This window comes from Bos indicus, chromosome 11 (genome assembly GCF_029378745.1).
Source record: "Bos indicus isolate NIAB-ARS_2022 breed Sahiwal x Tharparkar chromosome 11, NIAB-ARS_B.indTharparkar_mat_pri_1.0, whole genome shotgun sequence".
NCBI classification, from domain to species: Eukaryota; Metazoa; Chordata; class Mammalia; order Artiodactyla; family Bovidae; genus Bos; species Bos indicus.
In genome coordinates, this window is record NC_091770.1 from 43,555,402 (window position 1) to 43,583,125 (window position 27,724).

Below are 27,724 nucleotides of genomic sequence, written 5' to 3' on the forward strand. Positions count from 1 at the left end.
GGTCTCCTGTATGACAGGCAGATTCTTTATCATCTGAGCCACCAGGGAAGCCCAAAAGAATGTATAGTTGCATAGAGAATTGATAGTAAATTAAATAAGAAAAAAACCCAGGTTATAAAACAAAACTCAAGGGTCTTCCCTGGTGGCTCAGTGGTAAAGAATCTGCCTGCCATGCAGGAGACACAGATTCGATACCTGGTCTGGGAAGATCCCACCGGCCGTGGAACAACTAAACGTGTGGGCCACAACTACTGAAGCCCAAAGTCTGTGCTCTGCAAGAAGAGGGCCCACCACAGTGAGAAGCCCATGCACTGCAACTGGAGAGTAACCCCCCTGCTCACCACAACTAGAGAAAAAGCCTATGCAGCAAGGAAGACCCAGCACAGCCAAATAAATAAATAAACTATTAAAAAAAAAAAAAAACCAGAAACATGTTCATTAAATATTAACTGTGGTGTTACCTTTGAATGATAGTATTATGGATGATTTTCATTTGCTTTTTGCTTTTCTTCCTATATTAAAAATGTGCAGTACTTTTATTAAAGGAAAAACTGTACAACTGTTAATTTCATATTGTAAACATTAAAACAAATCTAGAGAAAAATATGACATTTGACTCTAGTATTAATAGCACAGTCAACATTAAAATGTTTCATTTTTCTCTTCATATAATAAAGGGAATATAAGCACTTGGGATTTTATACTTCTTTATCTTGAGACTTGAATCACCTTTTGAAAATTATTTCCATTTTGACAGCAATAACTTAATATTGCTGTATGAAAAAACATACTAAATTTGACATCTGTTTTGTTGTTTTATTAAAAGTATTTTTCCTGCAGGTTAGCTGTTAATGACATTTTTTTAATGTCTTTAAATAACTTAAAACAGATGTAGTTTGTAATAACATAATGGTGTTTTGTTGTATCTTGAACTAAAGACAAAAATAACAAAAATTCAAAAACATTAGGGACTTAGAGAAGCATAGGAACTTGTTACATGTAACCATTGCAAATGGAGTTTTAAGTCTTGTCTGCTTATTTAAATTTATATCATTGAACTTAAAAATGTATATTATTGAGACCTGATTGTATATTACTTTATTACTCCATTACTAGAAAATAATTTTGAAAATAATGTACAGAACTAATACATTAATGGAGTGTTTAAAATTACCAATAATTTATGATATGTACAATTAAATATGTTCCATTTAGTGTCATATGCTTAAGTCCAAACTGTTAGCCTGCTTAAACTGTATTTATTTTTAAAAGAAACTCCATACCTCTGTGCTGGGTCTTTGTTGCTTTGCACAGGCTTTTTCTAGTTGTGGAGGGCAGGGGTCCTCTTGGCTGTGGTGTGTCGGCTTCTCACGGCAGTGGCTTCTCTCGTTGCAGAGCACAGACTCTAGGCACAGGGGCTTCAGTAATTGTAGCACGTGGGCCCAGTTGTAGCAGCGTGTGGGTTCTTGGACAGGCAGGCTTCAATTATTATGGCATACAGGCTTAGTAGCTGCAGCTCGCAGGTCTAGACCATGGGCTCAGTAATCGTGGTGCATGGGCTTAGTTATTCTGTGGCATGTGGGATCTTCCTGGACGATGGATCAAACCGTGTTGCCTGCATTGGCAGATAGATTCTTAACCACTGGACCTCTGGGGAAGTCCTTAAATTATATTTAATTTATAACCCTTTATCTTGAGTAGTAAAATAATTTGGCATTCAGTCTGTGACACTTTTTTCTGTTGTCCACAGGTAAAAACAGAATAAAATTCCCAAATGAAATTTTATCTAGCATTCAGTGTAGTCCCTTCCGTAGCCATCGTTTGGGGAGTGTTCTTGAAAATAAGCCACAAATTTAAAAATATTGGTTTAAAACAAATTGTTTCTATTGCTTACTTGTGAAATAATATAACAACTGAGGCTCTTTTCCCTAGAGATAAGACTTGGGATGTTCATGAGTATTTGAATAGTCTTTTTGAAGAATTAAAATCTTGGAGAGATGTATATTGGCGCTTGTGGGGAACAGTCAACTGGCTAACGTGTTCAAGATGTTATCAGGTGAAGTTTTTTTTTTTAATATCCTGTTTTGTAACCACTGAGAGCAGGCTCTTTGGACATATGCTATTTAATTAGTTAGGATGTGTTTGTACAATATCTGACATCTTTTTAAGAAACTAGTGGCAGAAACAATGGTGCTATTAAACATTGCTTGCATCTGACCTCATTTCTCTTACTGTGATCTTCCTCTTTTTTATTTCCATTGCTGAAACAATCCATGACTTGATGAATTTTTATAAAGCCAACAGGTTTTTAAGTGATAGAATTCATTTTTTTCAATAGAAAAAAGATACAGGATTCTTGTTGCCTTTCATTTATTTCCAGCCGAACTGTTTCTCTGTTAGCCCATAAGTTTCTTTAGAAATTCAGAAACACCTTTGCAGATAGGATGCTGCTGAGATGTGCCCTATTAATATTAATATTATATTATATTAATATTAATAACATTGTTATTAATAATCATGTTACCAAAAATGTTTTGTCCACTTCTTCTAAATGAAGGCTTAAAAGCACAAGAAAACTTGCAATTTGAAGGTATTTATAATAAATCCTTTTATAAAATAATTAGATCTTTATTGGTCACAATCATTCCTAATTAGTCTTATGTATAAATTCAGAGTGTTCTGCATAAAATATTTTATGAATCCTGTAGGTCTCCCCGCCCCCTCACTTGGGTACTCATTTTCAATAGAGTAAGGCAGCACAGAGAGCAGCTTATTACAACCATCAGAGTGACATTTTTTTCAAACTGTTTCTTCCCAGTGACTCTGTATGTCCTCCCAGTTTTTAAAAGCTTGATTTATTGAAGTATAATTTACATACAGTAAAATGTATCCTTTTTGTGAGGTTTGACAAACTCATACAGTTGTATAGCTACCACCACAATCAAAGCATAGACTACTTCTGTCATCCTTAAAAATTCCCTTGTGGCTGGTTTTAGTCAGTTCTTGTCCCATCTCAGCCTCTGATCTGTTTACTGTCTCTGTAATTTTGACTTTTCCAGAATGTCATATAAATAGAATCATACAGTATTTAGCTTTTTGAGTCTATTTTATGTAGCATAATGTATTTGAAATTTATTCACATTGTTGTATCTGCCCATTTGTTCCTTTTTAGCCTTAGGTAGTAGCTCATCAGAGGAATATACTACAGTATGTTTATCCACTTACCAGTGGAGGACTGCAGGTGGTTCTAGTTTGGGGCCATTATGAAGAAAGCATCTATAAACATTCCCATACAGGCTTTCATGTGAATATGTTTCTCTTGAGTATTTACCTAGAAATAGGATTGTTGGGTTGTATGGTAAATGTAAACTTAACATTTATACCATGCCTAACAGTTTCCCAAAGTCCCTGAACCACTTTTTATCCTTTCCAGCTATGTATAGGCGGAGAAGGCAATAGCACCCCACTCCAGTACTCTTGCCTGGAAAATCCCATGGACAGAGGGGCCTGGTGGGCTGCAGTCCATGGGGTCGCTAAGAGTCAGACAGGACTGAGTGACTTCACTTTCACCTTTCACTTTCATGCATTGGAGAAGGAAATGGCAACCCACTCCAGTGTTCTTGCCTGGAGAATCCCAGGGATGGGGTAGGCTGGTGGGCTGCCGTCTATGGGGTCACACAGAGTCGGACATGACTGAAGCAACTTAGCAGCAGCAGCAGCTATGTATAGGAGTTCCAATTGCCCCATATCTTTTCTAACACTTGATATTGTCAGGTTGGTTTGGGTGGTTTTTTTTTTTTCCTACTTAATAGGTATATAGTTGTCCTCTCCACAATGGAGTGTCACTTATAATCAAAGATATCAGGCTCCTAAAACCTGATATGTTTAGCATGTCAGACTGCAGAAAATTTGAAGGATTTTTTTCCCCTTCAAAGCAAATTGAATATTGATTTATAATATTTAATATTTATTACAGAGAGTTTATAAACTCATAAAAGTTTGTATGCAAATACTTTGTATGAGTATGCACCTTACAGCTTTTACCAGACTCAAAAAATTTTAATTGAAAGCTATTATTTGAAAATCATAATTGGAACTAACTGCTAAGAATTCTGAATTACAGACTATCTTTTGTGTTCAAGATCAGTGCTTAAAATTGTTCATTTTATTTTCTTTATTTTACCAACTTACAAATGTATTAGTCTTATAATTAAACATCAGTAAGTTTTTCACGAGTGATTCAGTTACTCCATGTTTATCATAGATAGAGTGATATTAAGCATTTACCTTAAAAAATATGTCCAAGAATAAGGGAGGCAAAATTTTATTTAATTTTTTCCATTGGAAAACCTCTTTTGTGATTGGCTAATTATAAAATTAGATATACATCAAGATCAATTTAACTCCTCTGAAATTCAAATAACGTTTTTGATTTTGCTTTTTAATAGCTTTGTTGAGGTATTATTACATGCCATAAAATTCATTCATTTTAAGTGTACAATTTACTGATCTTAAATAAATTTGGAATTGTGCAGCCATCACCACCATCCAACTTTAGTACATTTCCATCACCCCCAAAAGATCCCTTGCATCCATTTGCATCCACTCCCCAACCTAGTCTTACTTTTAACCCCAGGCATCCACACATCTGCGTTCTAGCTCTAGAGATGTGCCTTTTCTGTATATTTTATGTGATGGAACATACAGTATGTGGTCTTGAGTATTTTTGAGATGTATAATTTCACTGTGGGAATAGTACTTGCTTTTGTGTATTTCTTTTTTTCAGACGTTTCTGTGCATAGAGTTTTCACACTGTCAGTACCACTCAGAGACAGTGATTTATCCTACTGCAGGAAGTTCGCTGAGTACTGTTGGCACTGGAATTTATCCCTGCTGTAACCAAAAGGTTCTTCGATTTGACCCCACTCAGCTTACAAAGGTAGATTTTGAAGGTTGCTGTTTGGTAATTACAGTACTTATTAACATTTTGTATTTAAATATTTTCCTCTTTTATTGTTTTTAAAATGTAAATATACATTCATGTAGAAAAGATTTAACTACACAGGGAAGTGTAGTAAAAAGTAGAAATCTCATTTCATACCACTCCCTCATTCTACTTCTCTTCTTAAAGATAACCACTGTTCACAACTTCCCTTAAGACTTTGTTTTATACATTTTAGACACAAACTAAATGTTTTTCACATTGGAAATAGAATCAGACTGTTCATCTTATTCTGTAATTTGCCTTTTTCACTTAACAGTGTACCTAGGTGATCATTCTGTATAATATTAACTGCTGTGTAGACTGTGTAGGGGTTAGGCTAGAGATAATGATTTGTAAGTCTTCTTGTAAATGAGTGATCATTGAAACCAACAGGTGTAGGTGAGCATAAAATGGGCCTGGGGGAGGGTGATACTGGCTTACGCTATCATTTTCATAAACCTCAGTCATCTCCCCATGTAATATTGTTCTTTGGACTTTACTTCCATCACCAGTCACATACACACCTGGGTGTTGTTTTCACTTTGGCTCCATCTCTTAATTCTTCCTGGAGTTATTTTTCCACTTTTTTCCAGTAGCATACTGGGCACTGGCCAACCTGGGGAGTACATCTTTCAGTGTCATAGCTTTTTGCCTTTTCATACTGTTCGTGGGGTTCTCGAGGCAAGAATACTGAAGTGGTTTGCCATTCCCTTTTCCAGTGGACCATGTTTTGTCAGAACTCTCCACCATGACCCGTCCATCTTGGGTGGCCCTACACGGCACAGCTCATAGTTTCATTGAGTTAAACAAGGCTGTGGTCCATGCAGTTTGATTAGTTTTCTGTGATTGTGGTTTTCATTCTGTCTGCCATCTGACAGATAAAGACAAGAGGCTTGTGGAAGCTTTCTGATGGGAGAGACTGACTGTGGGAAACTAAGAAAAGCAGAAGATATTAAGAAGAGGTGACAAGAATACCCAGAAGAACTATTAAAAACACATCTTCATGACCCTTTAACCATGGTGGTGGTGTGATCACTCATCTAGAGCCAGACGTCCTGGAATGCGAAGTCAAGTGGGCCTTAGGAAGCTTCACTATGAACAAAGCTAGTGGAGGTAATGGAATTCCAGCTGAGCTATTTCAAATCCTAAAGGATGGTGCTATGAAAGGGCTGCACTCAATATGCCAACAAATTTGGGAAACTCAGCAGTGGCCACAGGACTGGAAAAGGTCCGTTTTCATGCCAAACCCAAAGAAAGGCAATGCCAAAGAACGTTCAAACTACCACACAATTGCACTCATCTCACACACTAGCAAAGTACTGCTAAAAATTTTCCAAGCCAGGCTTCAACAGTACATGAACCGTGAACTCCCAGATGTTCAAGCTGGATTTAGAAAAGGCAGAGGAACCAGAGATCAAATTGCCAACATCTGTTGGATCATCAAAAAAGCAAGAGAGTTCCAGAAAAACATCTACTTTATTGATTATGCTAAAGCCTTTGACTGTGTGGATCACAATAAACTCTGGAAAATTCTTAAAGAGTTGGGAATACCAGACCATCTGACCTGCCTCCTGAGAAATCTGTATGCAGGTCAGGAAGCAACAGTTAGAAGCGGACTTGGAACAACAGACTAGTGCCAGATTGGGAAAGGAGTATGTCAAGGCTGTATATGGTCACCCTGCTTATTTAATTTATTTGCAGAGTACATCATGAGAAACGCTGGACTGGAAGAAGCACAAGCTGGAATCAAGATTGCCAGGAGAATTATCAATAACCTCAGATATGCAGATGACACCACCCTTATGGCAGAAAGTGAAGAAGAACTAAAAAGCCTGTTGATGAAAGTGAAAGAGGAGAGTGAAAAAGCTGGCTAAAACTCAACATTCAGAAAACGAAGATCATGACATCCAGTCCCATTACTTCATGGCAAATAGATGGATAAACAGTGGAAACAGTGACAGACTTTATTTTGGGGGGCTCCAAAATCACTGCTGATGGTGACTGCAGCCATGAAATTAAAAGACACGTGCTCCTTGGAAGGAAAGCTATGACCAACCTACACAGCATATTAAAAAGCAAAGACATTACTTTGCCAACAAAGGTCTGTCTAGTCAAGGCTATAGTTTTTCCAGTACATGTATGGATGTGAGATTTGGACTATAAAGAAAGCTGAGTGCCAAAGAATTGATGCTTTTGAATTGTGTTGAAGAAGACTCCCTTGGACTACAAGGAGATCCAGCCAGTCAATTCTGAAGGAAATCAGTCCTGACTGAATGTTCACTGAAAGGACTGATGCTGAAGCTCAACCTCCAGTACTTTGGCCACTTGATGCGAAGAACTGACTCATTGGAAAAGACCCTGATGCTGGGAAAGATTGAAGGCAGGAGAAGGGGATGACAGAGGATAAGATGGTTGGATGGCATCACCAACTCGATGTACATGAGTTGAGCAAGCTCCGGGAGTCGGTGATGGACAGGAATGCCTGGCACACTACAGTCCATGGAGTCACAAAGAGTTGGATGCGACTGAGTAACTGAACTGAACAGTCATCTCCTATGAGTTATGTTTAAGGAAAAGAAAACTGTGGTTTTTACCATTTTCTAAGACAATCCCCCTAAATAAAGGACTATGTACACAATTATTGAAATAAGTACTCGCAATCTTTCCTTAAGATTAAAGGTTCTCAAAGAGAAATGGCAAAGGGAGGAAGGAGCTGGTGAATAATTTCCTCAGGAAGCTATAATATGATTCACTCCAGTGAAGATCCAAGGCCTGGATTATTAGCAATTTAATTAAACATTTTGGTAGTTTTCTTGATTAGAATAAAGATTGCTTTTATGAAGGTTATATTTATAGCCACTGATTTAAGGTCCAAGATTACAGATTGACTAGTTTTGCTTTTTTTTTTTTTTAACCTTTACTATATTCATAAACATGCTGGATCAAACAGTGTTTTTTTCCTTTCTGCTGCTGTTGCAGCTAAGTCACTTCAGTCGTGTCCGACTCTGTGCAACCCCATAGACGGCAGCCCACCAGGCTCCCCCATCCCTGGGATTCTCCAGGCAAGAACACTGGAGTGGGTTGCCATTTCCTTCTCCAGTGCATGAAAGTGGAAAGTGAAAGTGAAGTCGCTCAGTCATGTCCTACTCTTTGAGACCCTATGGACTGCAGCCTACCAGGCTCCTCCGTCCATGGGATTTTCCAGGCAAGAGTACTGGAGTAGGGTGCCATCACCTTCTCCATTCCTTTCTACATATTTTGATTTTTATTTCACACGTATATCTCTATAGTCTGGCATATTGGGCTCTTACTGGTTGAAAATTTTGACTTAGCAATTCTGTAATTTTAAGAACCATCAGAAACTTTTTCTATTTATTTGATCACAAAAATGTATTAAATTATGAACTTCCTCAGAAGACTTTTATACTATCATTAAAGATTTATTTACTATTTATTGCAATTCTAATGTACAGAAAGGCTTTATTAAACCACCGATGTGATTTCCTATACACGTCAGTGCCCCAGAAAGATTACTTAGTAATTATTCTTCCTATCATTTAGAACATTGGTTCTCAAACTTTTGCACTCAAGATCTCTAAAAAAATCTTAAAAGCTGAGATTCCTAGAGAGCTTTGTTTCTGTGGGTTATATCTATCTCTATTTACCATTGGAAATTAAAACAGAAAAGGTTAATTTTAATTCATTGAAAAAGAATAATAAGCTCATTACATGTTAGCATATTTTTATGAAAAATAACTATATTTTCCAAAGCAAAAAAATAAGTGAAAATAACACTGACATTTTTTATAACTCTCTTCAATGTCTGAATTAAGAGAAAACAGCTAGATTCCCAGATCTGTTTCTACATTGAATTTGTGGATAGTCTTTCTTAAAGGCTAGTTGCAATGGGAATCAAAATCAAGGAACTTTTCCTATTCTGCTATCTCAAAATCCACTGATGTGGAACTTTGCTGGACATCTGGTGATTAAGAATCCACCCTTCAATGCAAGTGACAGAGGTTTGATCCCTGGTCAAGGAACTAAGATCCATTATGCCACAGGTCATCTGAGCCTGTGTGTCTCAGCTAGAGAACTCTCACACTCAAAAGCCTGTGCTCCACAACTGGAGAAACCCTCATATGGGGTGTTTCCACACACTGCTATGAAAACCCAGCACGGCCTAAATAAATTAATGTTCCCCAATCTGACCTATGATCCATGTGATCTCAATAAACATCCTAACAGGTTTTTTTAATCAGGAATGTTGCTAAGCTGATTCTAAAATATTTATGGAAATACGAAAGGCCAAGAACAGGTAAGAGACTCTCAAAGAACACAATGGTAGAAGTACTGGGTTGGCCAAAATGACTTAGCAGGTTTTTCCATAACACCTTAGGGATCGGAAAGAACTTTTTGGCCGACCCAATATCAAAATTTATTGTAAGTCTTGGTGATTATGACAGGGTGACATTGATGAAGATTAAACAGATGGACCAATACAAGAGAATGAAATACACTTGAACTTTGGAAAACACTGATTTGAACTATGTGGGTCCACTTAAACCTGGATTTTTAAAAATAAATATGTACTGTACTATATATATAATATGCAATTGGTTAAATCCATGGATTTTTGTATATATGGGACTCCTAGAACCGTTTCCCCAGAGATACTGGGGAATTCTGTACTCGAAGCTACCTGGACACTTGACTGTGACAGAGGTGACATTACAGAGCAGTGGGCACAGGATAGACTTCCCAGGAAGAGGTACTGGAACATTGGGACATCAAAATGGGGAAAAAATGGTCCAAACTAGTCCCCCAAAAGTCTGTATGTGGAACTTACCTGGTAGTCCAGTGGTTGAGAATCCACCTGCCAAAGCCAGTGACACAGGTTCAATCCCTGGTTGATCCCTGGTCTGGGAACATGTCACATGCCACCGGGCAGCTAAGCCCATGTGCCACAACTACTGAACCTGTGCCCTAGAGTCCATGTTCTGCAACTAGGGAAGCCACCTTAATGAGAAGCCCACGCACCGCAGCTAGAGAGTAGTTCCTGCTTGCTGCGGCTAGAGAAAGCCCACTCGCAGCCATGAAGACCCAATGCAGCCTTAAGTAAATAAATAAATATTTTTTAAAAGCCTATATATGAGGCAAAGCTGATAAAGCTATTAAAAGATAATACCACAAAGGAAGAAATTTTAAATTCAAGTACATTAGCTACATTAAATAATAAACTGAGGAGACAAGTTCACAGGTGGGACCAGATATTAGCAACATGTAGCTGTAAAAGGCTCATATTAAGATTTTTTAAAACTTGTACAAATTAATAGGAAAAGACAATAAGAACTTCACACAAGGAAGTTCTTCATTGTCCACTAAACATTGAAAGGATCTCAACCTCATTTTTAATTGGGGAAATGCAGATTAAAACCACAGTCAAATACCACTACATGCTCACCAGAATGACTACAATTACCAAGTGTTACCAAGAACATAGAGTAATGAGCACTTTCATAACTGCTGTTAGTCATTTAATTTGGTGCACATGAGCACTTGTGTATCAGGAAGCATGTTGAAGAATGTTCATAATACTACTACTAAGGATAGTTCCAAACTGGAAACAAGCCACCCACCAACTATGGAATAGATAAGCAAATGATAATTATTCATATAGAGAAATACTGTGCATATATTAATAGTTACATGCAGTAACATGGTTGAATCACAAAAACATAGCATTAAAACAAATGAGACAAAACTAAACTGTAGTGTTTAGAGATGTATCCTTAAGTGGTAAAAGGATAAAAGTAAGGAAGGAAGTACCAAAAAACTTGAGATAGAGGTTATCCTTTGAGAAATAGGAGGTGATTTTGGTTGGGAGTGGCCCTGTGGGAATCCTGGAGTATTGGCAGTATTCTGTTTTTTAGTGTGGATTGTGTTAAATGGATATTAGTTAAGGTATGCATTTATGTTTCATGCTTTTTTCTGTATAAGTAATATTTTTTCTTAAGAAAAAGTTGTAAACTCGTTCATGGGATGGTGTGACAGAGCAAAAAAGAACAGAAACCATCATCTTTAAAGGAATGTTTCTATAATGAACCAGCCTCTCAGATTTAGTCTTTTACACAACAGGGTTGTAAAGTAAAGGACCATATGGTTACTCTTCGTGATCAAGGTGAAGGTGAAGATTTGCTGTCCTGTCCAACTGCCAAAATACTGGATGATCTGCACAAACACAAAGATGTCATCCTTGTGCCTTTTGCTAGAGATACAATTAGGTGAGGTGAGGGAAACCCTGTACTGTAGCTTTATTCATTCAGTGGTTCCCATCCTAGAATCTTCTACCCCTAGTGCTTCCCCAAATCAGTAATGGGTAGTCCTTAAGTAGTTTGTGTTATTTCAGAAAGCCTAATTGAAATTGTGTTAGCTTACAATAAGAGCAAGCATGTATTTATTTGATAGGGGGGAAAAATATTGGAAGTCCAAGGGGAAGAGAAACTAATAATAGGAGTTCCTGGTGACTGAAAAGATGAAGCCCACAATCCAGTTTTTGAGGGTTTTAAAAAGTGTTCCTAAGTTACTTGAGACCATCTTAGCTTGACTGATTGAACTAGAAAAAAATTGATGGTTGCAACAAGTTATCTTTGCATGGATTTGAACTTCTTAGATTTAGTAATTAATGCAGTCACTTCCATCATTCTGCAGTTGCAGTGGACTATCAGGTTGGGGGTAGGAGGACCCTCTAACAAAAGCTGTTCTCAAAGTAGTATCCACTATTGTAGCCTGTTTTACCACCTGGCAGGTATGATGCTTGAGTGTAAGTGGTGCTCCCCCCATATGGGGTGACTTCTGCTGGGGGAATCACGAGATGCATTAAGAAATGTAAATGTTGAATGGCACACCTTATACTTAAAAACTATATTTCTGAAGAACAGTTTATAGAACATTTGCAGTTAAAGCAGTATTGTTTGCATTTAAATTCTTAAGAAATTGGGGCATTCCCTGGTTGTCCTATGGTTAGGACTCTGCGTTTTCATTACTGGGTACGATGCAGGCAAAAAAAAGAAAGAGCTTAAGAAATTAGACACTTCTTTCTAAAATGTCTTTTTCTTTAAAGTGATTCTGGTGGTCCCTGCGATGAAAAGGGTCTAGACTGTGATGTTTTACTGGAGCCAAATACACCATGGGGCCCCAAGAGTGGGGAGCTTAATGCTGTAAGTAGCTTGTTTCATTTATTCTTTATTTATAAAAACAACTGATGATATTTAATCTTTGACAGAAATATGATCGGTTTAAATTAATACTGCAATTTTCATTAATAGACATTTACTGACTATCATAACAAAGTGTTATGCTGAATTAACAGGACTATAAGGCTGATATTTTCCTTGCCCTCAAAGAATTAATAATCAAATTTGGGGGGAAAATATAGTCTTCAGGGTTTATTATGGGCAAATAGTAATTTGCAGAATAAAGATCATATGAATGGGGTATTTTATCCCCTCTTAGTCCTATAAACTTTGTTGGTGTAAAATTCTCTTTTTTAAAATTGTATTCAGTAATGCATTTAGTTTTTCCAAGGTTTCAAAACTGAGATGTTTTTAAGGTGATTGGAAAGCTTTGATGCGTTTGATTCCTGTGACTAACAGCCAGGGAGTCTCTCTTTACCTGAGAATGTCCTGTCTTTGTGTTAGTTGAAGTAGCATTTACCTAAGAAAGTAAAATATTCCATGTAAAATGTTCTATAAGCTTCAGATCACTATTAGTGTTTAATTATTGACATTTATTTATAAATTGTATATAAAATAGCAAATTAAATTTCTTGAATATCCATATATATATGGCTCCTTAATTTAATATAAAATGTAAACATTAAAAAGTGAAATAATTAACAAAATAACATTATGTTATCTCTGTATGTGATTTATTTGTTCTTTAGAAATTAGGAAATGTTGATTTTTTTTTCTTTTTTTGTAGACATACACATCTTTCTCTATACAGGGAATATAAAAAATTGTACTATATCATTTTTAGATGAGATATTTCACCCTAGAAGGGAGCCATACTTGTAACTTTCTCTAACTCTTCTATGATATCCACATGAAAATAAGGAGCTGCAATCTTAAGTATTAATCTCTTATTTGGCTTTTTTTATAGTTCTTATCACTGAAAAACTGGACTCTGCAGCTGGTAAGTGAGCAACTATATTTCACTTTCATAAATCTTTTTCCCTACATCAAAGTTTAGTTTAATAGAATCTTATAAGTATCTTATTTTATAGTGAAGCGAGTGAAGTAAAAGTCACTCAGTCATGTCTGACTCTTTGTGACTCCATGGACTATACAGTCCATGGAATTCTCTAGGCCAGAATACTGGAGAGGATAGCCTTTCCCTTCTCCAGAGGATCTTCCCAACCCAGGGATCAAATCCAGGTCTCCTGCATTGCAGGCAGATTCTTTACCAACTGAGCTTTGTAGAAAACCCTTATTTTATAGGTGTTAGTTAAATGTATAGCATCCTTTTCAGCATCTATAATTTCACATTTACTAAAAATATCGTTGGCTTCCCGCATCGCTCAGTTGGTAAAGAATACACCTGCAATGCAGGAGACCCCAGTTTGATTCCTGGGTTGGGGAGAACGGATAGGCTACCCACTCCAGTATTTTTGGGCTTCCCTTGTGGCTTAGCTGGTAAAGAATCCGCTTGCAGGGCGGGAGATCTGGGTTTGATCCCTGGGTTGGGAAGATCCCCTGGAGAAGGGAAAGGCTATCCACTCCAGTATTCTGGCCTGAATAATTCCATGGACTTGTAAAACAGACATATACTCCATTATCTGGCTGCATAACCCATAAGTTTTCTTAAAGGAGTTTTTTGAAAAGTCACTTGCAAGTCACATTTAGAATATTGAACAAAACAACAAATCAATTAAGTTCCATTTATTTGGATGGTTGATTGACTTACTGTTTTTTCTTGCCTGTTTGCCATTACTATGCCATCTGCCACCAGTATTCATAAGAATGGAATAGAAATTGGTATCAGTGATAACAGGAGGGTGGCTGGATGCACGAAACTGATGTGGATATGTTTAATCCAAGACCACATTCACCCAGAGAGTGTGCACATGTACTTATTTGTTGTTTAGTTGCTAAGTCATGTCTGACTCTTTTTCAACCTCAGGGACTGTAGCCCACCAGGCTCCTCTGTCCATGGGATTTCCCAGGCAAGAACACTGGAGTGGGTTGCCATTTCTCTCCCCATTGCTTGTTTATGAGACTACATTAATATTGACAATTATTGTATTTTAACTTAATTTTAATAATCAAGGAAAATATTTTCAGTTGAGAAATAGGGTTGCAGTTCAGCAAATACTAAGTACCTATAATGTGCCCATCACTCTGCTAGAATCCATGAAAATAGTAAATTTTCTAAATATTTCTTATAATGTTATCCTGTCTTAAATGTAGAAATTCTTGGATCCATTTCCCAAATGTGCTAGGCAGTGGTCATTTTATCAGTTTTTGTTTGGCGCATTCATCCAGAATAAGTAGATAAATGTGTTTGGAAGAATTCATTGGTGATGTGATAAAATAAAATTTTAATAAGGTATGTTTTGCTTTTTATTTTAGAAACAACAGTCATTATTTTCTGAAGAAGAAGAATATACCACTGGGTCTGAGGTCACTGAAGATGAAGTTGGAGATGAAGAAGAAGTATCCAAGAAACAGAGTATGGATTTCTAAGTTGAAACTCATCTCACTTTTATAAGGAGGCTATATCCTGAAGGATTTAACGCAAGGGATGAGGAAGGGGCTTTATAAGTCTACATGCTAGGTTACAATGTGGAAAAAATAATAGAGGCTTCATCAAGATTCTCTAACCCTGACACTAACACAGAACACTCATAAAGTTATTTTTAAAATGTGTGGTATACTAAGAAATAATCCTCTGAGTTTTCGTTTCAGGTATAACTTAATGGGTTTCTCAAAATGTGTGACTACATCAGTATACCTGAGATGATTTGAAATGCCAATCAAATGAAACATTAGATAATAGTCATCAAAGTATGATTTTTTTTAACAATTAAAAAAACATTATTTTATACAACTGTAAAATGAACTTGTATCAAAATTTTTTAAATCATTAGAGTTAAAATCAGAGAACTAGCAGAGAAAAGTTAGGGTTGCTGCCAAGTTGCTTCAGTCGTGTCCGACTCTGTATGACCCCATTAACGGCAACCCACCAGGCTCCTTCGTCCCTGGGATTCTCCAGGCAAGAACACTGGAATGGGTTGCCATTTCCTTCTCCAATGCATGAAAGTGGAAAATGAAAGTGCACTCAGTTGTGTCTGACTCTTAGCGACCCCATGGACTGCAGCCTACCAGGCTCCTCCATCCATGGGATTTTCCGGGCAACAGTACTAGAGTGGGGTGCCATTGCCTTCTCCCAAAAGTTAGGGTTAGGGTTAGGCATTTGACGACTCAGGTATTTATAGGCATTTGAAAAAAGAATGTTAAAAAAAAGATTGCAAATTAGATACAAAACTGATTAATGTTCTACAGGGTAGCAAATCCATAGTCTTTGGGGTTATCTTTCCTATTAGAAATAATTTGCATTTCTTTTTTTAAAAATAAATTCATTTATTTTAATTGGAGGTTAATTACTTTACAATATTGTATTGGTTTTGCCATACATCACCATGAATCCACCTTGGGTGTACACGTGTTCCCCATCCCAAAACCCCTCCCACCTCCCTCCCCGTACCATCCCTCTGGGTCATCCCAGTGCACCAGCCCCAACCAGTATCATGCATTGAACTTGGACTGCCGATTCGTTTCATATATGATATTATACATGTTTCAATGCCATTTCCCCAAATCATCCCACCCTCTCTCTCTCCCACAGAGTCCAAAAGACTGTTCTATACATCTGTGTCTCTTTTGCTGTCTCGCATACAGGGTTATCATTACCATCTTTCTAAATTCCATATATATGTGTTAGCATACTGTATTGGTGTTTTTCTTTCTGGCTTACTTCACTCTGTATAATAGGCTCCAGTTTCATCCACCTCATTAGAACTGATTCAAATGTATTCTTCTTAATGGCTGAGTAATACTCCATTGTGTATATGTACCACAGCTTTCTTATCCATTCATCTGCTGATGGACATCTAGGTTGCTTCCATGTCCTGGCTATTATAAACAGTGCTGCGATGAACACTGGGGTACACGTGTCTCTTTCAGTTCTGGTTTCCTTGGTGTGTATGCCCAGCAGTGGGATTGCTGGATTGTATAGCAGTTCTATTTCCAGTTTTTTAAGGAATCTCCATACTGTTCTCCATAGTGGCTGTACTAGTTGCATTCCCACCAACAGTGTAAGAGGGTTCCCTTTTCTCCACACCCTCTCCAGCATTTATTGCTTGTAGACTTTTGGATCCCAGCCATTCTGACTGGCGTGAAATGGTACCTCATTGTGGTTTTGATTTGCATTTCTCTGATAATGAGTGATGTTGAGCATCTTTTCATGTGTTTGTTAGCCATCTGTATGTCTTCTTTGGAGAAATGTCTGTTTAATACTTTGGCCCACTTTTTGATTGGGTCGTTTATTTTTCTGGAGTTGAGCTGTAGGAGTTGCTTGTATATTTTTGAGATTAGTTGTTTGTCAGTTGCTTCATTTGCTATTATTTTCTCCGAAGGCTGTCTTTTCACCTTGCTTATAGTTTCCTTTGTTGTGCAGAAGCTTTTAAGTTTAATTAGGTCCCATTTGTTTATTTTTGCTTTTATTTCCAATATTCTGGGAGGTGGGACATAGAGGATCCTGCTGTGATTTATGTCGGAGAGTGTTTTGCCTATGTTCTCCTCTAGGAGTTTTATAGTTAGACACAAAAATTTGCATGGTTACATGAAACTTCACAGCATCTAGGCTTTAATCAATAGACATTTTTCTCTTTATGTATTACTATATTTCACTTGCTTGTATGTACTTTGTTAAAGATTTTTTATTAGTGCTCATGAGGGATATTTGCCTGTAGTTTTTTTATGATGTCATCTTTAAATTCTGTTATCAGGTTAATACTGACCTCATAAAATCAGTTGGAAAATGTTCACTACCTTTTTCTGAAAGAATCTGTGTAGTATTTGTATTCTTTGGCCCTCAAATGTATGATAAAATTTAGCAGTGAAGTCATTTGGGCCTGGAGTTTTCTTTATAGGAAGGTTTTTAACTATGAATTCAGTGTCTTTTATTAATATAGTGCTATTCAAGTTTTCTATTTCTTCTTAAACGAAGATCATGGCATCCGGTCCCACCACTTCATGGGAAATAGATGGGGAAACAGTGGAAACAGTGTCAGACTTTATTTTTCTGGGCTCCAAAATCACTACAAATGGTGACTGCAGCCATGAAATTAAAAGACACTTACTCCTTGGAAGGAAAGTTACGACCAACCTAGATAGCATATTGAAAAGCAGACATTACTTTGCCAACAAAGGTTCGTCTAGTCAAGGCTATGGTTTTTCCTGTGGTCATGTATGGATGTGAGAGTTGGACTGTGAAGAAGGCTGAGTGCCGAAGAATTGATGCTTTTGAACTGTGGTGTTGGAGAAGCCTCTTGAGAGTCCCTTGGACTGCAAGGAGATCCAACCAGTCCTTTCTGAAGGAGATCAGCCCTGGGATTTCTTTGGAGGGAATGATGCTAAAGCTGAAACTCCAGTCCTTTGGCCACCTCATGCGAAGAGTTGACTCATTGGAAAAGACTCTGATGCTGGGAGGGATTGGGGGCAGGAGGAGAAGGGAACGACAGAGGATGAGATGGCTGGATGGCATCACTGACTCGATGGACGTGAGTTTGAGTGAACTCCGGGAGTTGGTGATGGACATGGAGGCCTGGCGTGCTGCGATTCATGGGGTCCCAAAGAGTCGGACACGACTGAGCGACTGATCTGATCTGATCTGATTTCTTCTTAAATTTGTTTTGACTTCTTTCGAGGAATATGTCCATTTTATCCAAATTGTCATTGTCAGATTTATTAGCATGAGGTTGCTCATAGTATTTTCTTATCCTTTTCTGTCTGAAGGATCTCTGATGATGTCCCTCTTTCATTCGTGGTATTGTTAATTTGTGTTTTATATTCCTTTTTTCTTGATAAGTTTAGCTACAGGTTTATTAGTTTTATTGATCTTTTCCAGGAACCAGCTTTTGATTTCATAGACTTTCTCTGTAGTTTGTCTATTTTATATTTCATTGATTTTCAGTCTTATATTTACTGTTTCCTTCCTTGAACTTACTTTGGACTTAATTTCCTCTTTTTTCTAGCTTCTTAATGTGGAAACTTGAATCACTGATTTTTTTCTTTCTTTTCTAGTATAAGCATTTAAAACTATAAGACTCACTCTAAACACTGCTTTTTAAGTATTTCTCACAGATTTTGGTATGTCTTGTTTTCATTTATATTTAGTACAAAATATTTTCTAATTTCCCTCATGATTTTGTCTTTGACCCATGTATTGCTCAGTAATGTGTTTAATTTCCAAATATTTTCAGATTTTCTGAATACTTTTCAGTTGTCGATTTCTCATATAATTCCATTGTGATCAAAAAAATGTACTCTCTGTGTTTTCATCTTCTAAGTTTTATTGACACATGTTCCAGATGTGCATGAAAACAGTGTGAATTCTGCTGTTTTTAGTGGAGTAGTCTGTAAATGTAGAGTGAAGTCGGTTTGATTTTCTAGTGCTCATTTTCTGACTACTTGTTCTATCAATTAGTAAGAGATTAGTATTGAAATCTCAAGCTATCATGTTAATTTATGTATTTTTCCTTTCAAGTCTGTCAGCTTTTGCTTTATGTATGGGTTAGAGCTTTGTAACTGGGCACATACACAATTATAGTGTATTGACTCTTTTATCATGATATAGTTTCCCAGGTGGCACAGTGGTAAAGAATCTGCCTGCCAATGCAGGAGACTCAGGAGACATGGGTTCAGTCCCTGGTTTGGGACGATCCCCTGGAGTAGGAAATGGCAACTGACTCCAGTATTCTTGACTGGAAAATTCCATAGAGAGAGGAGCCTGATGGATTACCGTCCATGGAGTCTCAAAGAGTCGAGACATGCCTGAGCAGCAGGCATGGCATGGCGTAATGTGTGTTTGAGCTTTGTAACTAGGTATATATACATTTATAGTGTAGATGGAGCCTTATTTATTTATAGTAGAACTGCTTATATTAAAGTCTGTTTTGTTTAATTTTAACATAATCACTCTAGATTTGTTTTGTTTACCATTTGAATGACATATCTTTTTCCTATTCTTTTATTTTCAACAGTCGGAGTTTTTAATTTGAAGTATGTATCTTGTAGATAGCATATTGTTGGAAATTGCTTTCTTGTCCAGTTTGACAATCTCTGCATTTTGATTGGACCATTTATTTTATTTATATTTAATGTGTTTATTGATATGGTTGTGTTAGGTTTGCCATTTTGCTATTCATTTTCTAATTGGCTCAAATGTTTTGTTCCTCTGTTTCTCCTTTACTGCTTTTTTTTGTGCTAAGAAAATTTTAGTATATTATTTAAATTATTAGCTTTTTAGTTATATTTCTTTGCATTTGATTGTTCTAAAGATTTCAACATGCCTTTTTAATCTATCACAGTCTACTTAAAGGTAATATGAATTACTCCAGGTAAAATATTAACATAAGAACCTTTAGAGAAGGGAACAAAGAAAAACATATACCTTTAGTCCTTTATATTTACCAACATACTTATCATTTGTGTCTATATCTTTGTTACCATCTGATGTTATTTTCTTTCATTCATTCATTCATGAGTGAAAGTCTCTCAGTGTGTCTGACTCTTTGCGACCCCATGGATTAACCAGCTGAGCATGAAGGACTTCTTCTTTCCTGTAGTACAAGTATACTGCAAGTGTACTAGTGAATTCTCTTGTTTTTATTCACCTGAAAATGTCTTTATTTTGCTTTTGTTTTTGAAGTACAATTTTCTCAATTTTTAATTCTTGATTAACAACTTTTTTCTTTTAGCACTTCTTTTTAAATTTGGAGGATAATTGCTTTGTAATGTTGTATTGGTTTCTGTCATACAACAGCACTAATCAGCCATAACTGTATAACTATGTATCTGTATATTGCCTTCTTTCAGCACTTTAAATATGTCATTTCAATGTCTTCTGGCCTCCATTGTTTCTGAGAAGTTAGTCCTTGTGATAAAAATTTTCCCCTGTTATGTATGTAATGTATACTTTTAATCTCTCTGCTTTCAAGATTTATCTTTTTATTTTTGACTTTTAGAAGCTTGACTACGGTATGCCTAGATGTGATTTTCTATGTGTTTATTTGGGACTTGCTGAATTTTTTGAATCTATAAATTGTTATCTTACAATCATTATTTCTTTAAGTATTTTTTGTACCCCTTTCTCACATTTGTTTTCTGGGTCTCCACTACACCTGTGGACTTTTGATATTGTCTCTGAGGCTCTGGGTCCTTTCTTCAGTCATCTCTCCCCCCGATTGGATAATTTCTAATCCTTGACTTCACATTCACTGATTCATTTTTCTGCCATTTCAGATTTTCTTTTGAGCCTATCTGGTACATTTTTTAACTTTTTCATTTCAGTTATACCTTTCAGCTCTAGAATTTCCCCCCTGGTTCTTCTTTTATATTTTCTGTTTATGTGTTGAGATTCTCTCTACCATTTTTCCTTTGAACATATTTGTAACAGTTGCTTTGAAATTATTGTCTCCCAAGTCCAACATGCTGGCCTTCTCAATCTGTTTCTATCAACTGTTTCTTCTGAGTGGATCATACTTATCATTTTCTTTATCTCATGACTTCTGGGTGAAAATTAAATTCTGTAGGTTCAGTTCAGTTCAGTTCAGTCGCTCAGTCGTGTCCGACTCTGTGACCCCATGAATTACAGCACGCCAGGCCTCCCTGTCCACCACCAACTCCTGGAGTTCACTCAAACTCACGTCCATCGAGTCAGTGATGCCATCCAGCCATCTCATCCGCTGTCGTCCCCTTCTCCTCCTGCCCCCAATCCCTCCCAGCATCAGAATTTTTTCCATTGAGTCAACTCTTCACATGAGGTGGCCAAAGTACTGGAGTTTCAGCTTTAGCATCATTCCTTCCAAAGAAATCCCAGAGCTGATCTCCTTCAGAATGGACTGGTTGGATCTCCTTGCAGTCCAAGGGACTCTCAAGAGTCTTCTCCAACACCACAGTTCAAAGGCATCAATTCTTCGGTGCTCAGCTTTCTTCACAGTCCAACTCTCACATCCATACATGACCACAGGAAAAACCATAGCCTTGACTAGACGGACCTTTGTTGGCAAAGTCATGTCTCTGCTTTTCAATATGCTATCTAGGTTGGTCATCTTTGTGCAACTCTGAAACCTTTTATTCTCCTAAGAATTGTTGGGATTTTTGTTCTCATAAGCAGTTAACCTGCCTAAGCCACACTGCAAAATGTGTCTCCCTGCTGGTGTCTCTGCACAGGTTTTTTTGCCTGCTAAGTGCTGCTGCTTTTGCCTATCCCCCACCTCAAAGGGCATACCAGCCTGTGTAGTTTAATGAGCTTCTTCTGGTACTATGTCTTGGTTTCTCATGAAGTTCAGGTGGAGGCAAGAAATCTGCTTTGGGTTCCTTCATGGTCTCCAAAACTGTTGACTGAAAAAATATATTCACATTCTGAAAGTAGAGAGCTATTTTATCTGGTGGGGATGTTTAAGACACTGAGCCCAGGACACAGCATCTCAGTAGCTCTGAGAAAACTGCTCCATGGAGGCAGGGGGACATTAGGCTATATACAAGTTTGCAACAAATAGAGCAGGCAGTCTGAACATCAAGATCAGGTATCAAGTGAAGGAATTTAGCATTCTGTGTATGGGAAGATGCAGGCCTCTGGGCTCACTAAACTTATTCCTTTCATGTGCACCTCAGCTATCTGGGGCCAATCCTGTTCCTTGTTCACCTTGCTTCTTGCATTCCCCCAGCTCCTCAGCAGTCACCACGGAGGGTGGCAGCATCTGCAGGATGACAGTCTGGGGAGTTTAGTGGTCAGCCAGGGAAAGAATTTATTGGAGGCTCAGCTGCTTGGTGGTTTCTTGCTTTGGGGTTCCCCTAGATTCCTACTTGTTTTTCCAGTCCCAGGTCTGACCTGTGATAATTCAAGCCAGCAAGACTCTCAGAAGCTCAAGCTAAAGACAGTTTGGGGAAGTCATTCAAAGGCACAAGAAATGTGCCTCCTCTCACAGAGAGCAGTTCTGTCTTCCAGTGATCAACGCCACCCTAGTTTCTGCTTGCCTTTTTAGCTGAGCTTCCTAGGGTCTCCCGTGTACTTGCATAGTTTAACATTCAGCTCAGAATTAGTTCATATTCACATTTTAGGCCTCAGATCTCTTTCTTATTTCCAAATTTTCCCCTTTGAATACCTAGCTTCTCTGTTGCTTTGAACTCGATCATTTTCTCCCTGCAACTCAAGGTTATAATTTTCCTCCCTGAGCTGGGGAGGGGGAAAGTGCCCTCAGATAAGAAAGCTTTTTTCACACGTAAACAGTGAACTTTCTCTCTTCCTTTGATTATTCTCCAGTACCTGCAGATGATTGTTCATACTATTTTTGTTCTGTTTTTATCATCATTTGCGGGGGAGGAATTTTCCACCCTTTCACACTGCTGTTATCATGTAGCCCACCCTGTCACGGCTTTTAGCAATATAACACTTGTTAATCTCCCACATTAACAGAGACACACATGTCAGGGGCCCAGGGCCAGCAGAAAAATAAATCTCTCTGGATTCTAGATGTTGTTTTGTCTTTATTCTGTTATCTTCAAGATTGTCTTCTATGTAGCACATTTTACAGGTTTTTCATTTATGGTAGTGATGAAGTTTCTTTTTTAAGATAGAGCAAAAACTGTAAAGATGGTGTGCAAATAATTGATAATTGGGAAACAACAATCTAATGTATCATTATCAACCTTCCAACCTTGTTTTTAGAGAAATACTTCTTTCCCCTCCCTCTTTTTTGGCCTGTCTCCTTTCTCCACTAAACTGTCAGCCAAGAGTAAGGTCTGAATGTTCATAGCAGGAATGCCCTCGTTTTGAATACAGTTTATCCCAGATCTGCTTCTTCCTAGGATCATTTATGGTCTACCTCCATTTTTACCCTTATAGCCCAACCTCCTGTGTGAACAAAGGCATTTTAAAGATTGTGTGTGTGAACCCTTCTTTCCTCCCCTTCTCAATTTGTGATTTTTTGGGTTACAGTTATTTTTTATATTGAAAAATTTGGAATTAGGAGATGACTCCACTGTCACATTAGATTCAGGGAAATATGTGTAATTTCCCCAACATTTTTCTACATTTAATTTCATTGGGACTTGGAATTCATTGCCCTCATTTTTTTCCTAAGATTTTCGCCAAGTAGAAAGAAGAAAAGTAAATGAACCTCTATAAAGCACTTTTAGTTTGATTTCTCCATATATTTACTTTTTACCCAAAGGTAATTTCTTAGTTTTTAAAAACAGTGTTTTATTTTTTCAGTGATTTTATTCTTTGGATGTGACAAGTGCATGGACTGATAACACTAATGTTCTATTATTAGGGAAAAAGGAGAAGCCAAAGAAGTTCACTAAACAACCAAAAAAGCAGATGTCTTCACCCTGTGGTCAGAAGAAAGAAAAGGCACTGGAGAAGGTAACTATAAATTATCTATTACTATTCTAAAGTTTGTATTAAGAAATAAGCAGATACATCCAGGAAAAATCCGAAAAAGAAGAGCTACGAGTACCACAGTGGAATGCTAGCAGTGTAAAAATGAGTGAAGAATCTCTATGAAGACTGAGATTAAAGATCTCTAAGGTATATTGACACATGAAGAAAGGAAAGTGAAGTATAAGAAAGATAAATTAGCAGTTTTGGATTAGCATATACAAACTACTATGTATAAAATAGACAACAAGATCCTACAGCACAGGGGACTATATTCAAAGTCTTATAATAAACTACAATGGAAAAGAATGTGAAAAAGAATATATATATAAATATATATATAATAGGCTTCCCTGGTAGCTCAGACAGTAAAGAATCTACCTGCAGTGTGGGAAACCCAGGTTTGATCTCCGTGTTGGGAAGATTCCCTAGAGAAGGGAATGGCTATCCACTCCAGAGTATATGCTGAATCACTTTATACCAGAAACTAACACGCCATTGCAAATTAACTGTAAGAAGAAAAAAGGCAAAGTGCAGAGCAGTATGTATAGTGGTATATTATGCTACCATTTATGTAGACTAGATAAAGGAATATATATGAATTTTCTTATATATCCATAAAATAGCTATAGAAAGCTATATCAGAAATTGATAAAATTGGTTGCCTCTAAGGAAGGGAATTGGATATCTAGCGGGAAGGACAGAAACTTTTTTACTTTGTCCTATTTATACTTCTTGAATTTTGAACCAGTATTACTTATTCAAAAAATAAAACAATTTTTAGAATTGATTATATTTTATGACCTTTTAAAATTATTCTTATTTCCTCATGCCTTCAAAGGAAGGAGTAAAAAGCCAGGTAGGAATAAGAAAACAGTATAACTACTGTTGGCTAAAAGAGGAACTGTGGATTCTAAAAATGTGTGAAAAACTGGGGTGGGGACACATTCTACACAGTATATGTTGGATGGATTGCACATTCATCTCCATGTTAAGGACCACAGGCACAGAATGAGTGAATTCTTAAAGACTGCATTAGAGGTGTGGGGCTTCCAGGTCAGATAAAACAGGTTCAAATTCTAGGCCTCTTTCCCTTTGGATAAGTTTCTTAACTCCTCTGAAACTGTTTTAATATAGAGATAATAATCGCATCTGTCTCACATGGTTGTTGCAGGGCTTCGATGAAACAATGCTTGTAATGCTCTTGGTACAGTATCTTGTACCCAATAAATGTAAACTCTTTTTTGTTATTACCTATAATGCTAATCAGTAAATATGTTCTAATTGGGCCTCAATGTTGTCTACTTTTTTTTAGTCAACTTCTAGAGATGTGTCTCCTTTCATGTGAGTATTACTCCTTAATCCAGTCAGATGTTCACTCTAAAAACATCAATGCTGATTTTTGTTTAATTTTTTTAATAGTGTGAGTATGCAGAAGAATAAGTGGGATGCCACAAGATCCTTGAGATTCAACCAAGATGCACAAAGAGAAGATGGTAAGTAGTAATATTTGGGTACTGTACAAATTGGATATAAATAGCAATGATAGGAGTCTTTTATAAAGAATGCTGAATAGCTTTAAAGGTTCCAACTGAAATAAGGCCCCAAATTAGCACATTTCCTTAGGCATCAACCAGAGTTTCATTACTAGACAACCCCAGTAGATAATGTGTGGTTTCATGCATCCGTCATTCTGAGGTCTCTCAGACTGACTTTCATCCACTGCTTCCACTTTCAAGAAGGCTGAATAATTAAACATCTTCATAAAAAGTAAGATTTACTAATTTTTACATTTCAGATCAGCGGCGGATGTCTGAAATTACTGGGCACCTAATAAAGATGAGATTGGGTGATCTGGATCGAGTCAGGTCAAAGGAAGCAAAAGAAGTAAGAATTACATACTCATGTATGGTGCTCGCTTAGTACTCTTTCCTCCTTTATTTTCATCATAAGTATAAAGATGCTTTATGATTTTAAAAGAGTAAATTTTTAATATATTTTTATATTCTGTACCAGTTAGCCAGTTCATTCACAGAAAAGTTTTTCACCACCTCGTATGGTCCATACTGTGTAACACACACAGTAAAGTACACTGTCGCTGAAAGTATAGTATCCAAGAACAGATCAACTCATCGTGGAAGGTGACCTCCTGGAGTTGCTAACTTTATCAGCTCTGTATCGTGCTTAGATGTTATCTTTAAGATGTTATCTTGCTATAAAAATGATAAAAAGAAATACCTGTACTCTTACTGAATTACATATTAGTTATAACATTATATATCATTATTAGTATCAGTATCATATATTTACAGTAACTTTTGCCCCTCATGCTTTTATTGAAAAATTTACTTCCCTACAAGAACAGGAAAAAAAATCTTCATCACCATGGGTTAGACAAATATTTCTTAGCTCCAACACCAAAATCATGATCCATAAAAGAAAAAAATTGGATTTCATCAAAAGTTAAAACTTCTTTTTGAAAGGCACTATTAAGAGAATGAAAAAAACAAGTCATAAACTGTGAGAAAATAAACAGCCCAGTAAAAAGAAGCAGGCAAAAAATTAACCATAGACTTCATGAGAGAAGGTAGCAAAGAAACACAGGAAAAGATGGCAACATGAGTCATCTTTTTTGTTTGTTTTTGCTAAGTCTTGTCCAACTCTTTTGTGACCCCCTGGACTGTAGTCCACCAGCACCTCTGTGTATGGGATTTCCCAGGCAAGAATACTGGAGCAGAGGATTTCCTTCTCTAGAGGATCTTCCTGACCCAGGGATTGAATTCCTGTCTCCTGCAGTGCAAGCAGATTCTTTACTGCTGAGCCACCACCAGAAACACCATTAGTCGTTATTATTGTTGTTCAGTCACTAAGTCTTGTCCTACTCTTTGTGACCCCATGGGATGTAGCATACCAGGGCTCCTCTGTCCTCCACTATCTCCTGAAGTTTGCTCAGACTCTTGTCCATTGGAGGAGTGATGCTAACTATCTTACCCTCTGCTGCCCACTTCTCCTCTTGCCATCAGTCTTTTTCAGCATCAGAGTCTGTGCCAGTGAGTCAGCTGTTCACATCAGGTGGCTACAGTATTGGAGCTTCAGCATCAGTCCTTTCAATGAATATTCAGGGTTGATTTCCTATAGGATTGACTGGTTTGATCTCCTTGCAGTCCAGGGGACTCTGAAGAGTTTTCTCCAGCACCACAATTCGAAAGCATCTGTTCTTTGGTGCTCAGTCTTCTTTATGATCCAATTTTTGTATCCATACATGACTACTGGGAAAACCATAGCCTTGACTATACAAACCTTTGTCGGCAAAGTGGTAGCTCTGCTTTTGAATATGCTGGCTAGGTTTGACTTAGTTTTCCTTCCAAGGAGCAAGCGTCTTTTAATTTCATGGCTGCAGTCAAAATTTTCACCATGAAATTTTGCAGTGTCCACAGTGATTTTGGAGTCCAAGAAGGTAAAATCTGTCACTGCTTCTACTTTTTCTGCTTCTATTTGCCATGAAATGATGGGACTAGATGCCATGATCTTAGTTTTTTGATGTTGAGTTTCAAGCCAGCTTTTCACTACCTCCTATCAAGAGTCTCTTCAGTTCCTCTTCACTTCCTGCCATTAGAGTGGTATCATCTGCATATCTGAGGTTGTTGATATTTCTCCTAGCAGTCTTGATTCCAGCTTGTGATTCATCCAGCCTAGCATTTCACATGATATACTCTGTGTAAAAGTTAAGTAAGCAGGTTGACAGTATTTAGCCTTGACATATTCCTTTCCCAGTTTTGAACCAGTCCGTTGTTCCCTGTCTGGTTCTAGCTGTTGCTTCTTGACCCACATAGTTTCTCAGGAGACAAGTAAGGTATTCCCAGTTCTTTAAGAGTTTTCCAGCTGTTATGATCCACACAATCAAAGGCTTTAGCGTAGTCAATGAAGCAGAAGTAGACATTTTTCTGGAATTCCCTTGCTTTTTCCATGATCCAACAAATGTTCACAATTTGACCTCTGTTTCCTCTGCCTTTT

The 27,724-nt window shown here is 37.3% G+C and overlaps 1 protein-coding gene across 5 annotated transcripts in view; it reads left to right on the forward strand.

The window, feature by feature from the left end:
* The window catches only part of SANBR (SANT and BTB domain regulator of CSR), a 62,842-nt gene that overhangs the window by 29,940 nt on the left and 5,178 nt on the right, over positions 1–27,724 (forward strand). For 3 of the 5 annotated variants that reach the window (XM_070798732.1, XM_070798733.1, XM_070798735.1), the window contains 11 exons: positions 1,933–2,056; positions 4,787–4,939; positions 11,120–11,265; positions 12,105–12,201; positions 13,145–13,177; positions 14,614–14,713; positions 23,604–23,695; positions 24,552–24,569; positions 25,026–25,054; positions 25,133–25,206; positions 25,509–25,597. In XM_070798732.1, coding sequence (XP_070654833.1) covers positions 1,933–2,056; positions 4,787–4,939; positions 11,120–11,265; positions 12,105–12,201; positions 13,145–13,177; positions 14,614–14,713; positions 23,604–23,695; positions 24,552–24,569; positions 25,026–25,054; positions 25,133–25,206; positions 25,509–25,597 — 955 coding nt within the window. Of the gene's footprint in view, positions 1–1,932; positions 2,057–4,786; positions 4,940–11,119; positions 11,266–12,104; positions 12,202–13,144; positions 13,178–14,613; positions 14,714–23,603; positions 23,696–24,551; positions 24,570–25,025; positions 25,055–25,132; positions 25,207–25,508; positions 25,598–27,724 lie in introns of those variants that run through there. The other 2 variants (XM_019970208.2, XR_002181750.2) reach the window with 2 other exon arrangements.